Source organism: Calidris pugnax, unplaced genomic scaffold, assembly GCF_001431845.1.
Source record: "Calidris pugnax isolate Ruff unplaced genomic scaffold, ASM143184v1 scaffold81, whole genome shotgun sequence".
Taxonomy (NCBI): Eukaryota; Metazoa; Chordata; class Aves; order Charadriiformes; family Scolopacidae; genus Calidris; species Calidris pugnax.
In genome coordinates, this window is record NW_015090880.1 from 11,655,344 (window position 1) to 11,672,535 (window position 17,192).

Below are 17,192 nucleotides of genomic sequence, written 5' to 3' on the forward strand. Positions count from 1 at the left end.
GTGATAACATGTGTGTGAATCCAGCCTTTTTACAGTGGCTTTAGGTAATCTGGAAGCAAATGTGTGTAATAGAGGTGGAGGGAATTTCTGTCTAATCAACCAGAGACATGGGCTTTCTTCTTCCTCCCCCTCCTCAGAAGAGATGAATAGGTATTGTGCAGGTTTATGCTAACAAGTGCAATGTCGTAGGAGTTTCATAGTCTCACTTACAACATCTATTAGGCTTATTGCAGAAATGCAGCTTTTAAACATGAGTTACCCCTGTATTGTCTGATGGGAGAGAGCAGGCTTTTGTAAGCACCGGAGGAGCTGAAACGAGCAGTTGAAGCGATATTTTGAAGCTGGTGTTGAAGCACACAGGAATTGACTTACTTGTGTGCTGGTCATCATTTTTTTAAGTTATTGTGTGACACAGCCTATAGGATGTCCACAGGTTTGCTGATACGTGGCTAGTCAGCACTATTGGCTGACCCTCTGCATTTAGAAATGGGAAAGGTTGTATGAGAAGTGTCTTCAGGTGCTCTCTTGTTTTGCAGATACTGTAGCAAATGCTTCAGGTCCTTTACTAGTTGAAATAGCAAAGACTCCGGGGTCTACGCTAGGAATCACACTGACGACAGCCACACACCGGAACAAGCAGGTCATTGTCATCGACAAGATCAAGCCGGCCAGCGTGGTGGACAGGTACAGATCTGAACAGGCTGCTCCTAGCTCTGCTTTTCCTTTCTCCGCTGCTTTTTTGTCCCCTTGCTAGTTATATACCATTTTTCCCTGCCTTGCCTTGAAATGGCCATGTCCACATATTCTTAGCACTAAGCATGCTAAAAATATCTGACCCAACACCAGTGGACACTCCTAATGGTCAAGTCAGCAAGTCACCCTTTACATGGGGATGCAGAGAGACAGACCATGATGCAGCCCTAGCTGTGGGTAGTAGTGTCCCTGAGCTGGACTACTGGCTCGTAGGACTCCACTGCTGGGTGAGTCCTCAGCCACCCGGACTAGCTATGAGTGGGCACTATTAAAAACTTAAAATATCTTTCCCAAGCCTTCATAAGCACTGACTCAAGCATGAACCATCTTAGTTGGTATTTTGGGCAATGCTTAAGGTTTAAACTTAAGGTTCAAATTGGAATTGAAAAAAAAATGAGATATGGAAATAAATTCATGTGGTCATTCACAGTTGGATTTTGTATGTTTCCACTCCCAACTGTAAGGGCAAGGGTTTGGCCATGTGTAGAATTACTTCTCTTGCTGTTTCCTTTGCAGATGTGGTGCGTTGCATGTTGGTGACCATATCCTCTCCATTGATGGCACAAGCACAGAACACTGCTCCTTATTAGAGGCAACTCAGCTTTTAGCTGCCACTTCAGAAAATGTCAAGCTGGAGATATTACCTGTTCACCAAAGCCGACTGCCTTTGAAGCCTCCAGAAACAGGTGTGTCCTCCATGCAAACACTGTTGGTTGCCCGCAAAACTTACTTGTGGTCCCTACTGGGGTTCTTGCTGCTTTAGAGTGCTGGCAACAGACTCCAAAGACAGACATCTGTGGAGGAAAAAAAAAGATGTTTTGATGAAATGCATGTGATTAGATGATGTTCTTCAAGGATGTGAATAGGAAAAAAAGGTAACATCTGTGCTTGAATGGAGAAATTGGAGTTGGGAATCCCAGGGTTCTGCAGCGCTGAGTGCTGTGCAAGCCGCTTCCTTAGTGCCTCAGATAAGAGACTTTAATGGAGAGGGAGGAAAACAACCTTGGTGCTGGTAAATGTATTTCCAAGCTCAGCTGTCATTTGCTGGTGCCTGGTAAGATTTTGAAAAGGATGTGTCAGTAGCTAGGCTTCCTTAGGAAACACAAGTGTTCATCTTCTGGACCAGACTGTTTGAGTGGCCACTGTGTCCAAGCAGCCAGGGGTAGATTGAATGCATCTGTAGCTGCTGCTTTCCACCACCCCCTACCAAAGAAATACTGGGGAAAAAAATTTCTGTCTCCAGGGAAATCAAGCATTAAACATCATTAGGGATTCACCCTGATGAGAGTCCTTGTTGCCCACCTTTAATTTCTCCTTCCATGTGAGAGGCTGACTCAGGCTCTCATATAAAGTTCGTTGTGAACACAGCCTCAGTACTAGTAGATTTGTTGCAACTCTTGCCTGCAGTTTTGTTACAGCCCGTACTAGTGGTCTTGTAATTCAGGTGTTTCAGGCGCGACTATTCTCTTTTGCAACCATTTTCAATCACTTGTCGCTCAGGAACATGCATTTTAATATCACTGGTGCACAGTAGCCCTGGTCACAACTCTTCTTTCTGTTCTCTTCTAGAGAGGTTTTGTCAAAAAAGGAAAATATCTCTCTTGTCTTCTTTAACATGATGGGGTGAAACATAAAATCTAATAACATCTCCATGTCTAGAAACAAATCTCTTACATGTCCAGTTCAATTTGTGCAGAATTAAAGCAGTTTAACAAAGGGTACAGATGACTTGACCTTTGTGCCCCCCCCCCAAAATGGAAAGCTGTAATCCTTTTTCAATGGCTGTTAAAGTAAACTATTCTTCTTCTTCCATTAGTGCACTCATTCTAATCTCCTTTCAGAATATATGCATTCAGCAGCAGCTCAGGGGAAGGGGGATCTGTGGAAGGACAGCTTGGTGTGTTCAGAGCCATTTACCCAAACCTCCATAGATCAGATCAGTTTGCTGTGGCAGAAATCCAGAACACAAATGTAGGAGAACAATTGCAACACATCAATGTCAAAAATAAGGGATGTAACAATTGTTCCCACTTTTGATTAAACTTTTTAACACTTGAAGGATGTTAGGGAAGGGTGCTGCTCATCCACACTGTTGGGAGGCAGAGGTGTGTGGTTGGAGACCAGTGCTTGGGCTCACACCTTCACCAGTGCTGATGGGGATGGGAAAGGGTGGAGGTGGCAACAGAAGGGAGAGTGCTTTGGCCAAGAGGAGCAGCTCACAAAGCAGTGCTCCTCAGTGGTGTAACCAGCCACAGCACCGTGAGGACCATGGTGAGCAGCTGAGGACCTGCATCGAAGTTGAGAAACTGCATTTGGACCTGGCAGAGATGCTGTTTTCTGCTCCAGGCACGGGGTGCCAGCTCCACAGGCTTTTTCTGAGTTTAGGGAAACAAACAGGGGGAGTAAGGAAAAATGGGCCATGCAAAAGCCAACTGTCACAGTGCATGAGAGTGAAGCCCAGGGAATGCAGCTGAGGAGAGGAGACTGTGCAGACACATCCCTCTTCAGCACTTGCGTTACTGAGTCCTCCCAGCATGTGCCTGCATGGGGCTTGTCGTATTTTTTTAAATGTGGTTTCTTGTGCAATCAGGATCTAGCTATTGAGGAGGTGGAGAGGGATCTGGAGCTGCAGCTGCCATGCAAAAATATGGTCTAATGCTGAGGCACAGATTTGTCAAACTGAGTTTGTTTTCTCTGTGGCAACGGGGGCATTTGAGAGTTTGTGGGAGGATTACGCCCCGCTCACAAGATCAATGGGAGTGGATGGTGCCCAGGAGCGGTGCTGGGATGGATGGGTTTCCTTAGGCAGGGATGATGTACGAAAGCATAGGGAAAAGCTGTTGTAGGTTTTTATCACGGAATTGTCCAAAATCTCTTCTCTTTCCCAATGCACTGACATCTGAGTTTCAAAGGCACTTTCTTCTGTTGTGTCAGATATGAGCTAAGAATTTATAGACAAATGGGAGAGTTTTAATTACTTTAAACGGATTAAATGATTTTGTATATATGCCCATAAGCTCTGTCCCTCATGTTCAAAGTATTTAATTTTATTAAGAACTTTCCTTTTTGTCTAGATATAGCTACATTTATTCATTTGATTTTTGTTTTTAAGAGCTGCCTGGCTCTGAATTTACTTTTGAATCCACAAAATAGGGACCCCAGAGCTGGAAGTGGATTTTTTAAGAGCTTGATAGAGTAAGTGCTAAACTCACTAAATGTTTAGCAAAGACCAAATATAATCATTACATTGGTTGAAAAACCTGACCTAAATGATTTGATGCCTGTCATGCATGCACACTGCTAAAGGCCCTAACAATGACCTTTAGATGAGACGTCTGGGTGGACTCACTAAAATCTGAATCCCTGTGGCCATGTTTCCACCCTCAGAAAGCTCTGGTAGTACCAGAGCTGGTGGTGTTTCTGCCTAATTGGAGGACACAGAGCCTAGAGGAGATCTTATTCTGGAAAAAAAAAGGTGGTTGCCAGTCACTGCAAGTGCTCGTGAGGTGAAGAGCGCTGGGATAACTCGTGGCTCCAGTGATGCGCCGCTGTGGGATGTCGTTCATGCTTAGCTAAATAAAAGAGACATTTGCAACCTTGCTTGTTAGCCAGCAATTCCTCTTGGAAGAAAATAGACCCAGACAGTGTGGTGCAGAGATTGGGGAGAGAAAATCCAGTGCTGCTGGGCAAGGAAAACCAAACTGAACCCTGTGCTGCTCAGGGGCAAAAGGCACATCAGAGAGAAAAGACAAGGGACCTGGGTCTGGGGGGTGTGTGTTTGAGGCACTCCAGAGGAGACCTGTGGCATTGTGACCTGATGTTGCAAAGCCACAGTTTCTGGGACAGGGATTTCCATATGATGGATGTCACGCTGCAACAGATTTCTGCCAACATGGGCTGGGCTGGGGCTAGGGTTGACGCTAAAGCAGTTGTGTGGCCTTGAATAGAGTCTGCCATGTTGATGCCATGTTTTAATTTAGTGTTTGTCACAGTGTTGGCATCTCTTGCTGTGTTGGTGGTGCTCTGTAATTGCCTTTAAGCAGTGGTGTATAAAATCCTTTTTGTTCTGGTGAGCTGGAGGTGGCCCTCTGCTACTCCTCTCTTTCTTCCATATGTGCACCCTGCAGTGGATTCCTGGCCAAGAGCAGCCTCTAAAAAAACAAACGCTGAAGCCAAGCAAAGTGCTCAAAGCAGTCCTTGGCATGTGCAGAAGGTGTTGATCCTTGTCCCTGGGAGATCAGCTCCGTCAGCAAGGTGGGAAACAGCACAAGGAGGTTTCCCTGGTGCTGTCAGATAATGCTGATGGCCTCTGTGGGGAAACTTGTGGCTGGAGGGAGCTTCTGCACGTCGCACAACAGACTGCAAATGGTAGTGACATCTGTGCGCTGCCAGCACGGCTTAGTCAGGCCGTTGGCTCTGGATGTGGAGTTCTTCATGGGGAAGGGGTGGATTTCTGCCACTTTGCATCAAGTGTCATGGGGTTATGTGGGGATGCATCTTCGCTGTTGGTGCTTAACACACTGTGGCTGTGTCCTGACTTGTTCAGAGCCAGTATGAGGCTCTTTTCTACAATACCCTGGCTTACACTTCTCACCTTTTCTTTCTCTCGCTTTTCCTCTCTGCCTGTGGTGATTTCTGCTCCCCTGGGTGCCATCAGTCAAGGTGCAGAAGAGTGACCACCACCACTGCTGGGATCCCTGTGTCAACTACTGTCATACCCACCACCCTGGGCACTGCAAGACACCCACTTGGAACCAGACGTCTGGACAGGATTATTGCAAATGTAACTTCAGGGCACAGCATTGCCCCCATGTGCTCCCTGTGCCTGTTTGTCTATGTCGTGCCCCTCCATTTCCTTAATACCCAACTCCGTAGCCTGGCTTGTCACTTATTGCCTCCTTGATCTTTTTCCACTGGTCCAGTGCTGAGGTACAAAACCAGTACCTGCAGCCCAGCACACACAGATCTGGTAACTGCAACAGGAGCAGTGTGCTGGGCAGACCCATGCTCCCATCCTCTAACCCCACACCCCAGTGCTGGAGGTGGATTGTAGGAAGATGATACAACAGCGCATCCAGCTCAGCCCCGGTGCCCCACAGCATGTTGGCAGCAGGATTATGGCTGCTTCAAAATCTGTAAACCCACCTCTTGCAGGAAGCGGTCTCTGTTTAGTCCTAGGTTTCTTGTCCTAAAGCAGTAAGAGAGGGAGGAGGAAACATTGCACTGTGCCCAAACCATGGGAAATAAACAGGGCATCTCCATTGCCCAGCCACTCAAGTTCAAGCTATGGTTTCTCTTTCTATGTATTTAAGTTTCATTAGCACCATCGTGCTAACCTGCTGTTGGCTGCCCTGCATCCATGATGCCCTTCTTACCTGATGGCCTGGATGCTGCAGTGACAGGCAGCCCAGTCACTGCACACCAGAGAGCAATGTCCATCTTGAGCCCAAGCTCTCCTGCAGCTGCCAGCCCAGGACAAGGTTCTCACATTGACTTGAGCCCTGGAGCTGGGAAGAAGGAGCGAGTCAGAACCCATTAGGTGTTTGATGAAGACCCATTAGGTGAACCCATTGCTGCACTTCTCTGTGCACGTCCTTAATGTGTTCTGTATTTCCCCAGCTCTGGTGGCTGCCAACTTCTCGTCTCCCACCATGAACGCGCAGGGCTTCCCCTGCCAGAACTCAAACACGCTACCTCGCAGCTCCCACCCCATGAGCCCCCGCACCACCATGCTGAGGAGGCGGCAGAAGAAGAAGGAGCACAAGAGCTCATGTAAGAGTGGCAGTGGGCTGGGGGTGGGTTGGACGGGGTGTGTAAGCTTGCCTTGTTGTCATTATTGTCCTTATTGTTGACTGTTAGCTGGGGTAGGACCGCTCATCTCAGCACTGTCAGTGCCTCCATTATCCTCGGTCACTGTCCCCACCGCTGCCAGACTGAGCTCTGTCAGCAGCCCTGCTGTGCTGACCATGGCTACCCTGACCTTCTGCCTCTCTCCCTCTCAGTGTCGCTGGCCTCCAGCACGGTGGGTCCTGGCGGGCAGATAGTCCACACGGAGATGACAGAGGTGGTGCTCAGGGGAGACCCATTGAATGGCTTCGGACTCCAGCTCCAGGGAGGCATCTTTGCTACCGAAACCCTGTCTTCCCCACCTCTCGTCCGTTTTATTGAGCCCGACAGCCCGGCAGAGAGGTTAGAGACCTTGCCCTTGGATGCTGATGGTGCTGCTGCTGAACATTTCATGGTTTGGTTTGTTTTCTCTCCTCAGAGGCTCATTTAGATATTTACTATCATCCTTGTAATATCTCCCATTCTTCACTGGGCATGGTTTACTGTCACTGCCATTTCTGCACTCGTCGGCTGACCGCGGCCTCCCTCGCATCCCAGGTGAACGTCTTGGCACCAGGCTGCGGCTGTTCTGGGAGGAGGAGGAAGGGAGCGTGTGTCTGTGTGAGAGAGCCATTCCCATTCCTATTTTTTTCTTTTTTTATTTTCTTTCTCTTCAAAAGATAAAGCTTTTGTCTGGGTGCAGAAAGGGGAAAGATCTAAAACAGATGGGCTCAGCAGAGTATTTTCTGACTGTATCAGAGCCCAGTTGTATAAATTGGCCTTAAAGCCAATGTTTTGAACTGCAGAGGAGGGCTCTGGTGGAGGAGCAGAGAGGTGCTGCATTTAAGCACTCTTGCTTTTGGCTCTGTAATGCTGGGAAAAGGGCAGAACAGAGGAACGGCATTAACTGCTGCGTGTCACCCCCTGGGGATACCGGCAGCAGTGACTCCTCCGGTGGCCGAGCCTCAGCTCAGGACCTGCTCTGACTAAACTTTTCCCAATACTCTTGCTGCTGGATTCAAAGTCTGCTCGAGTGTATGCTACAACATAGATGTCCTCTAGCTAGGTTTTTCTCACTAAATGAAGCAGGTCCCAGCACAGCTTGAGCTCTTGTGGGGTGGAAAGGAGAGCTGGTTCCATTAGGCAGATGAAATAGTGAGGGTGAGCAAGCTGGCACTTATGCCCTTATACTGGTTTCTCTTCCCACCTGTGATTTCCACTGGTGGTCCATCCTGCCTATGGGCGGCTGAGGTTCAATGACACGGCAGTGCTCAGTGCCTGCTGCAGACCCTTCCTTGGGAGGGGAAGTCCCCAAGGGCTTCACCAGCATCTTCTGATGGTTTGGTGTCCCCAGGCCAGCCTGGGAAAACAGCACACGGGGAGTTGTAAGTCAGGGAAAGCACCTGAAGAGGAAATGCAAATCCTTGCTGTGCAGAGCGGTCTCTGTGTGGCAGCTTCTCCAGGCGGCCGATGCAGATGCAGGGAGGAGCACTAGAGTCTGGTGCTTGTGTCTGTGGGAGGACAGGGACAGGAAAAAGAGTTGTCCTGAGTGATACAGGTTGAGAGAGCCTTTTATGCCTTGTATGCCTTCTGCTTGTTTGTTTCCAGACAGGGTTTAAAAAGGAAAGTGACGGCATTTTGGTTTTTTTTATCCTCTATTACCAGAGTGAATTTGGCTCACAGTGCAAAGCACCAAACTCCTTTTACAAATCAGGCAGCAGCAAAGCCTGCTGTCCCAGGAGAGGAGGGAGATGTGCTGAAATCCTCCTGGCTTTGTTTTACCCTCTTGCCAAGCCTGGAGCAAAAGCAAAGCCTCACGGTGCAGTCTCGCTTGGTTCTAATGTCTCACACACTGCTCTCCCTCTCGGCTGCCCACCCGGCAGGATTCGCGCTCTCCTGGCTGCTGCCTTCTGTTTTCTGGCAACAGGGAGCGAATCCTCTGCGTTTGCAGCCTGGATTTGATTTGGGGATTAAATCTCTGCGGTGTATTTCTTCCTTTCCCAGACCACGCTGCTTTTCCTAGCTGGCAGAAAAACACTGTCTTTCCTCCCCATCTTGAAGAGATGAGTGCACTGGGCTTGCAGCAAGGTGAAAAAGGCAGTTTATGTTTTCATGTCACTTTTTGTTACTTGCTGTGCCACAGAGCTTGTTTGCTCCATCCTTTCTAGATACCTTATTCCCTGTCCTTGAGAGGTTCTGCTGTAACTGCATCCCAAGACATTAGAGCCGTTTTTCTCCCCTCTCCCAACCTGGGCTCTTGCCTGAGCTACGTGCGCTCTTGTACTGCAATTGTTGCCCTTTGCAAAAGAGGATGAGCAATGGGGATAGAGGGGTCTGGCTCAGCAGCCTGGGTCAGTCCTGCATGTTCACACACTGCTGTGCCAGACCTGTGAACCTGAACGTGCTGTTGCCCAAGGGCATGATGCACAATCACTTGGTCCATCTGGCTTGCCATGGAGGAGCTGCCTTTTGGGTGTCTAGCAAATCTGCATGCTACCAGGGAGGAGGATGGCATCACCCTCTTTTCAGGGAGGTTGGGTTGCCTCACATATATTATCTACTTCATACTAGCTTGTGGCAGGCCATTTGAAGCAAAAGCTCTCACCTCCCTGACTTGTGATTTGTCTTACAGCCAATAGCCTCTAATAGACGTCCCTCCCCACCTGTTGTTTTGTTTCCTGGGTGCAAGATGAAGCCTTTGGGCTCCAAATGAGACAATGATTCAGCCCCTGTTATCAGCAGGGAGGATGGAATAGGAAGATGCCTGACGTCCCCTCTTGGCTGCCTTGAAACACGCAGCTTTTGTGTCCTTCCTCCCCCAGCTGTCATTGACAGCAGTGGGAGAGTGTCTGGCTTCTCCATCCCGGTATCCAAAATCAATGCTTCCTGCTGAGTTACATGTTTCCTAGCTCTACTCAGACACAGTTGTTTGATCATTGTGTCTCTGGCTTTTGTGTATGAATGGTTTGCAAAAGGAAAGTTTAGCAGCTGGGTGAAGCTGTCAGCAACGCTTTGATCTTTTGGGGACTGGGACCCACCCACCAATGTGCGTGCATGGATGTGCAGACACACGCAGATGTGCACGTCTGACCTGTGTAGGCCGACTTGGGGGCGTGTAAGGGCAAAACGGATCGGTTTCTGTAGCCAGCGATGTCACCATGGTCACAGCTGCTGCCACTCACCTCACAGCTGGAGTGACCATGCAGATGCTGATGAGTAAGGTCTTAAACACATGTCCTGTCCAAGGCTCGAATATGCACTGCTCTGTGTCTAGCAAGACACCTCCACTGCTCTGGTGCTGCCTTTGAGTCCAAGGAATGAGTCATGACAAAATCCAAATCTCTGCAACCCTAGGGAGACATTCCCAACATTCACTCCAACGCATCCGTAGGGCTGTCATTTACTCCAGGAGATGCCTGTACTCTTGTTCTGATTTTAAAGCACTTCCCCTCCTGTGATCTCAAAGCACTTTGTGAACTCTGCTGTTAGAGTGCACATCTCTGAGACAAATGCCCTGTCTTTGGGAAAGCTGTCAAAAAGGTTTATGTAGGATCCCACAGCAGAGGCAAGGAGAGGTCTGCAGGACCCTTGGCTCCCTGAGCCCTGCTTCCAATGTAAGGGCACATGACAGCTGGAAACTGGTGCCTTGATAACCCTTCAGAATTATCCCAGAGACATGTCGGGTCATCCTTGCACTTGTGGAGGGAGACAGAAGGTTGTGGCTTCACTCCACAAGCTTTTATAAACCTGCAAGACTGGGCCTTAAACAGCTGTGATTGACTGAGGCTAATAATAAAAGAAATTAAATAGTTCTGACCTAAGAGAGCTATTGGCTGTAAAACACCCAGGCAAATCTACCCTGAGCGATGAAACACAAGAAACAGTGATTTTGTGAGAAAGCAGCTCTGGTGGGAAAGGTGGCAAATGTTTGCTTTGATGCTGTGTAAAAGTATCCTGTGATCTCCCAGCCCTCACAGCTGAAACAGTGGTGCCAAAATGGATCATGTCCTTGTGTGACCTTGAATGACAGTGATGTTTATGTGATGCAGATGTTGATCCCTCCTTTCTGAAATATGCATTGTGGCCACAGCAAGAGCACTCTCGGTGCTGGAGGGGAGGCATCTCTGTCATGCTCCTTGCCATCTTCATATTTATAAGATGATATTTCCAAGCGCATCTATGTGCGTAGTCCAGTAAAGGACTGTAATTATACTTGATTTAATTTATTCGCAAGGGTGGATTCATTTATACACCATGGAGTTGTCTGTCCTAATCCAGGTCTCCTTGAACAAACAATTCTGAATTTACATCTCATAAAATAGCCTGTGTTTTTCCATGGATGGCATGAACTCAGGCAGCAGCGTAAATATACTGCGAGTTTAATACCTTCCTACCAGTAAAATAACCTCCCTCGGCTCTCTCCAAACTTGCTCATATCTCAGCTTTTGATGGGCCACCAGCAAAAAAAAATGTTGTGCCTTGTGCATTCTTCTTGAATTTGGATGTGTGTATTTTTTCTTGATAACCTGGCTTTTCATATACGTCCTGATGTTTGGAGGTGAATAATGCAGTCAGTGTCTGTTGCCTTTGATGTTATCTTTGTGTGCCTGGAAGCTGTGGTACCATGTTTTCTTACAAGTGAATCGGGTGTGAGTGATGAAGAGTGGCTGGAAGGATTAGTAATAAACAAGCTGCCTTCCATGAAATATCAGTGGAAGCTGACGTCTAGAAAGGAGAGGGCAGAGGACGTGCTTGATCATTAAAGAGCGGGGAATAAACATTCTCTGGAGAAGGCTCAAAACAGGATAGCTGCTGCCTTCTGGGAAATCTTTCTGGTAAAATAACCCCAAATGTAGAGGTGAACCTTAGATTTGTTTCCATAACCCCCAACCTATTTCGAAGACCACTCTGTAGCTTATATTAATAAAGGAGGAGGAATGTTTTCCCAAGCTCTGCTTAAGTGGACTGCCTTATAGACAGGTGATAAGTGGAAAATCTGAGAAGATGTGGTTATAGCAACCAACTGATGAAGGGTGTGGAGGAGCAGGAAGATGAGTAGATCCCCATGGGCAGGCACAGGGAACACTACATTCTTTATTTTGTAGAGCCATGAGCCAGCTCAGTAAGGTGGAGGATTGTCTTGCTGGTATTACAGTATATTTAAAAAAAAAAGAAAGAAAGAAGGGAGGGTGAATATTGAATGTAGTGGTTCCTGTGTGAAAAAAACCTTGCTTATAAATACAGAGGGGTCCCAAGAGACAAACCATGCTGTAGCACTATATCTCCAACATAGCCTTGCCATCGTTTTTCTTCCAAAGTAAAAAAAACCCTGCTGATCTGTGCTCTAGGAGAAAGTGGGTCTAAACCAAAAACCCCAAAGTGCCAGTTGTGGTTGTACTGGTGTGATATTGCATCAGAATAATATTGGTCTTTCAAGGCAGTTAAACAGTATCAATGTACATTTGGCTTCCAGAAATGCAATTACAAGGGATAAATGATTATCCAATTTGCTGAGACATTTCGGTGAGTTCATTGGATTGTAGCTTCAGTATTAGCCATGTATTAAGCAGAGGACTCTGTGCAATTTTCAGTGCCATTAGTTTGGGTTTCAGAGGGTGCAGGCACATGGAAGGAGCCATGTATCCTTAGGTAGGGTAGGAGGGCACATGCCCTTGCATTTATCACTGTCATCTCTTGGACACGGTGTTGACTTTTGGAAGGTGAGGGTTGATTATTTTTTTCCTTCCTGGAAGTTGCAGGAAATACAATCAAAAATGGCTATTTAGGAGCAAACTATATCTGAACTTAAGCAAACCACAAGGGTTTGCTGCCCTGACACCTTCCAGGGGATCTTGACACTGGGACAGGCATTGCAGAATGAGTTATCTTCTCTTTGGGGCCACTTCTGCAGGATTTGTCACTACTCTATGTGTCTTATAACAGGTTTTCCTCACTAACTCACTCACGACTGGTTGTGTGGTTGTTTTTTTCTCCTTTCCTCTTTTTCCCTGCCTCCCTGTTCCCTTTCCCTGTTTTCCCTATGTGGCCCACAGGTGTGGTCTGCTACAAGTAGGAGACAGAGTCCTTTCTATCAACGGCATTGCGACCGAGGACGGGACCATGGAGGAAGCCAATCAGCTTTTGCGTGATGCTGCGCTCACAAATAAAGTGGTGCTCGAGATTGAATTTGATGTTGCAGGTACGTTTCCAGAGGAGCTGCTGCCCCTGGCTACCAGCAGAACTTTGCCAGTGCCTTTGTTAACCCGTAGGAGGGAGTGTATTCACACAAATACGTGAGATTTTTGCTAGAGCTCAGAGGGAAGAGTGAGAAGACCCTGTGAGGACCTTCCCCATTTCTCGTTGTTCTCAAATGTGCATCGAGATGGAGGGTCCTTCTTCTGATCCTTTCATAAATGCCTTGTGCTCACCGCTTGGCTGAGGTAAGCCTAAGTAGTAGATGAAGAGGCCACCTGCACTTTAAATATTCGCCCATTATTATGAATAATATTAATTTATGGCCTTGAAGCAAGGAGGGAGCCAAAGCTATTGGCTGGGGCTAAAGTGCAGCTTTGTATTAAAAAAAAAAATTTTTTTTCCTTTTACATTGACAAAGCTGCCTCAATCTTGAAATACAGCATGATGTGAGCACTTCACTTGACGTTCAGAGCATGTATTTTTAATGAGAATCCAAATTTTAACCTAAAGTCTGCAGGGCCTCACATAACAACCTTACTTGAACCGATAAAGCTGAGTTTTATGGGCTTGTTTTTCCTGGTTCCAAAGAAACTATCTGTGCAGCTGAAAACTCTCTTTTTTCTCCTATTTTCTTTTTTTTTTTTGTCTGTTTTTGGTTTTATAGAGTCTGTCATACCCAGCAGCGGTACTTTCCACGTTAAATTGCCCAAGAAAAGAGGTGTAGAGCTTGGAATTACAATCAGCTGTAAGTATTGCTCAGACTTGTGCTAGCAGTTGCAAAAGCTGCTGCTTTCCACCCTGGCACATCAGAGGGCCCCAGCGGAGAGAGATACGATTACGTGGGGTTTCCTGGTAGCGCTCGCAGTGCTTGTGATTTATCCCAAACTGAATTAGATGTGAGGTTCCTGCCCCCACAAGCTGGTGGCTGCAGAGAAAAGCAGCTGCATGAAGGGCTGGGGCAAAGGATGCTTCTCAACTGATCAGCTGGTCTGTGCTGCGGACTAAAGTTATATTATTAATAATATTATTTTTATTTCCTTGCTCACAGTTCTATTATGTTCCTTTTAAAAAATGACTGCCTGGGTCTCGTGGGACTCTTGCAGGGGGAGGTGGAGGGATAAGAGTAAGTGAGGTGAACCCACAGCTTGAAGGGTAGAGAGGGGAAACTGCTGAGATGAGGAGGAGGATGAAGAGGATGGCAGGCATTGGAGGTGGGGGAAAGGCACTTTAGGGACAGGAGGGTGCTGGGCAGGGTTTGCTCGGAGTTGTTGCTTTGACTAACCCCAGCCATGGAGGAGGAGATCCACATGCCAGGACTAGGTGAGCACTGAGAGAACAAGATGTAAACCCTTTTCTTTCCTCTCTTCTCTGCTCAGTCTTGATTAATTATCTTAGTTTCTTTTCTGAAGTGTATTTTTCATTTAGAGACATTCTGGCCTCTTTGGAGAGGATGCTGTAAGGGGATGATATAAGCAGATCCATCCCAAATTTCTGGCCAACTGGAGGTCTTGTTGTCCCTCTCATCAGTGAACTTTTCCTTTATGGCAAACGTGAGCAGGTCTCACATCACTCATCCCTCTTTCACTGCTGGGTAAACTGAGTTGAATCATCTCAGATTTTCCATGCCCGGAGGCTGCCACCACCTCTCAGCTGAAACAAAGCAACTGGTGAAACTGCAGTAATGGGATCTTGTGTCTGAGCCCTCAGGAGCGTGGACCCAGCTGTGTCTGGGGAATGGAGTCACTAGGGACACTTTAAAAGTAGCTTTCATTAAAACAGATAAGCTATTTGCAATTACCTCTTGGCATTTACAGCATTAGTCAGTGAGTTAATTGGAGGTGTTCTGGTCTAAGTGGGGTGATTCTCAGGAGTGCGACGGGGGGTGATGGCTTTGCACCCTGTGTTATTTCTTCTCCCTCTTCCCCACTCTTCCTGCTTGTGCCACAAGGATAATCCTGAGAAATAACAGCACAGTATTTAACATTTGGCTTGTTAGCAATTACTGTCTGAAGACATCAAAGTGCCTTCTGAAAGCAGCGGGGTGGCCATAATGACATTTCAGTGGCAGTGCACTGGTTCCCAGCCTGCTGCCCTGACCGCTGCGCTGGCATTGCAGGCTCGGGTAGCAGCCTGGGATGATGGATCTGCTAGCAAAGCACTTCTCTCTTGAGCACGGCCATGGTTTCTCCCCATTTAAGCTTCAAAGTTTAGTTTATGTCTAGGGCTGGAGAGTAAAATGAACCTGAGAGTTACTGGCAAGAATATTAGTTTTTACTTCTGGAGTCTCACTTAAATGGGATCTGCTTCAAATGTGCATTTACACTTCAAACGTATGTTTATGTTAAAAATGTTTGCGTTTAAAATTTGTTTAAAAAATTGATTTCACATACTTTTTTGAAATTAATGCTAAATGAAAAGAAACTGACCCCTGGGTTTGAAATAGTTAGATACCCATTATCCAACTACAAAGAAGTTTTTTAACAATATAATAGATTTGATCTTTTTGATTATTGAACATGTTTGCAGGATGCTGTTTAAGTAATGCATACGCACAAACTTCAGATATATTTCAGTCCTTTGCTGAGTCAACGCCAAAATTATATTTACAAATGGAGCAAAAGACAGCCAGCCAGAAAATGCGGTGGCAAGGATAAAATGCTAGATGAATCCTAATTTTGTTTTCATATATTAGTCCACCTAAGCCTATGTCCACATGACCCTTAGGAAATTAGATCATCATTTTGTCACTCTGCCTCTGACCGGGCAGATAAATACACCAGTTTCAAACATTAAAACCAAAGCAAGCAGCCTTATGATAAGTGCCTCCTGCAGAGACATGATGTGCATGCGGGAGTGTGATGCAAGCAGCAAGAGAAAAGAAGTAAAAATAACTCTGTTTTGTTCAGTTCCTCCCAGTTCCGCTGATTTGAATGCTCGTATAGGTCTAGAAACAGTTTTTATAGCTTTCATTCTGACAAGGAAAGGCATGTAACTACTGTTTTAAAGCAGGGGTCTTGGTTTACTGGCCTCCCACATTGGATTCCTGTTCCCTGCTCTGTAAAGCAGGTTAAATAGATGACAAGCCAGAGGGGTCAGTAGAAGACCCTCCTGCACTGCCGTGGCCACAGAATTGGGTTTGTTATAAAACTTTGTGGTTCAGGTACACTGTAGATGAAAGATGAGTAGCTTTTGTTGAGTTTTGCCTCTCAGCTTCGTCAGGCTCATCTGTAGTTAATTCCTCTGTCTAGGAAGGTTTGCCGCTGCCTTCTTATGCGGGCAGAAGGTGTTACGACCTCATCAGAGGAGCACTACAGAAATAAAAGTGATCAAGTTCTTGCTGTGCTGTGGCTCTCAGAGCTAATCGGGAGATGGCTAAGTAAAGCAGGGAGGAAGGGCAGGATTCTTGATGGATGCGTTGAAAGAATTCTTGTAATGGAGCTGGCTGAAGGAGGAACCATAAATCTGCTGGAAAGCCTCATAAAAGGGCTGAACACCCAGAAGGTTTTTGTATGAGGAGGGGCAGGCACAGCTGATTCTAGGATGGGGATACAGAGAGGGTCTGTGCTTGCTCCTGGTGAGGGGCAGATGTTTGCTGAGGGCATTTCATCTTCTCCAAGGTCTTGGGGTTTGCTAGAACGAGAAGGCTTGGACTGAGCGAGCCCCAGTTGTGGTCTGTGCACATGGCTGTGTTTCTGTCCCCTGCTCAAGCCCAGCGTGGCAAAGGGATGCAGCAAATTAAGACACATTATTTGAATTTAGCATTATTTCCTCTTCCATCCCCCATAGGATGATTAGGAAAGCCAAGGGATGAGTCTTTCACTGGCTCTGCTTTGTATTTCTGTGGCACCTTGGTGCCCTCAAGCCTCATTTCAGGCTCCTACAGTTGCTAAATGAAAATTAGCAAAGCAAACTACCAAAGCTGCCTCGTGTGCCCTGCTTCCATGCACTTCATCCAGGGGTGAAGGGACAAGAAGCCAGCAAAATCACTCTCGTTTTCTCCATACTCCAGTGCGTTGGTTTCTGTCCCAGGGAGAACTGGGTTTGTTTGTAAAACAGCTGCTCGGCTTGAAGAGCAAAGTGTGGGCTCCTTTCTGCTCCGGGAGGTTCAGGGAGCTGTGTGGGCTGTGAAGCTCAGCTGTGTGCAGAGACCTCTGAGGTGCTGTGAACGGTGGGGATGCAGAGACCTGCAAACTGAGATTTTTTTGACACAGGGATGAGAAGATGTGGCCCTTCTTAGCCTGAGCTACTCATCTCCATTAGCAGAACACGTACCTTAAGTGCTCCGATCTTGCTGGCTGCATTCAGTTCTAATCATACAGTTATGCCTTTGTGGCTTTGCTGTAAATCTCTTACAAATTAAAATCTCCAACTGTGAGAAGCTAATAGTTGTGTATTCTTGTATATTCAATACCTGACCT

General features: G+C 46.8%; 1 protein-coding gene across 10 annotated transcripts in view; it reads left to right on the forward strand.

The window, feature by feature from the left end:
- Nucleotides 1–17,192, forward strand: part of GRIP2 (glutamate receptor interacting protein 2) — a 288,332-nt gene that overhangs the window by 241,778 nt on the left and 29,362 nt on the right. For 9 of the 10 annotated variants that reach the window (XM_014946824.1, XM_014946825.1, XM_014946823.1 and 6 more), the window contains 7 exons: nucleotides 537–684; nucleotides 1,270–1,439; nucleotides 5,411–5,536; nucleotides 6,373–6,525; nucleotides 6,756–6,999; nucleotides 12,633–12,778; nucleotides 13,439–13,519. In XM_014946824.1, coding sequence (XP_014802310.1) covers nucleotides 537–684; nucleotides 1,270–1,439; nucleotides 5,411–5,536; nucleotides 6,373–6,525; nucleotides 6,756–6,999; nucleotides 12,633–12,778; nucleotides 13,439–13,519 — 1,068 coding nt within the window. The remainder of the gene's footprint in view (nucleotides 1–536; nucleotides 685–1,269; nucleotides 1,440–5,410; nucleotides 5,537–6,372; nucleotides 6,526–6,755; nucleotides 7,000–12,632; nucleotides 12,779–13,438; nucleotides 13,520–17,192) is intronic. The other variant, XM_014946828.1, reaches the window with a different exon arrangement.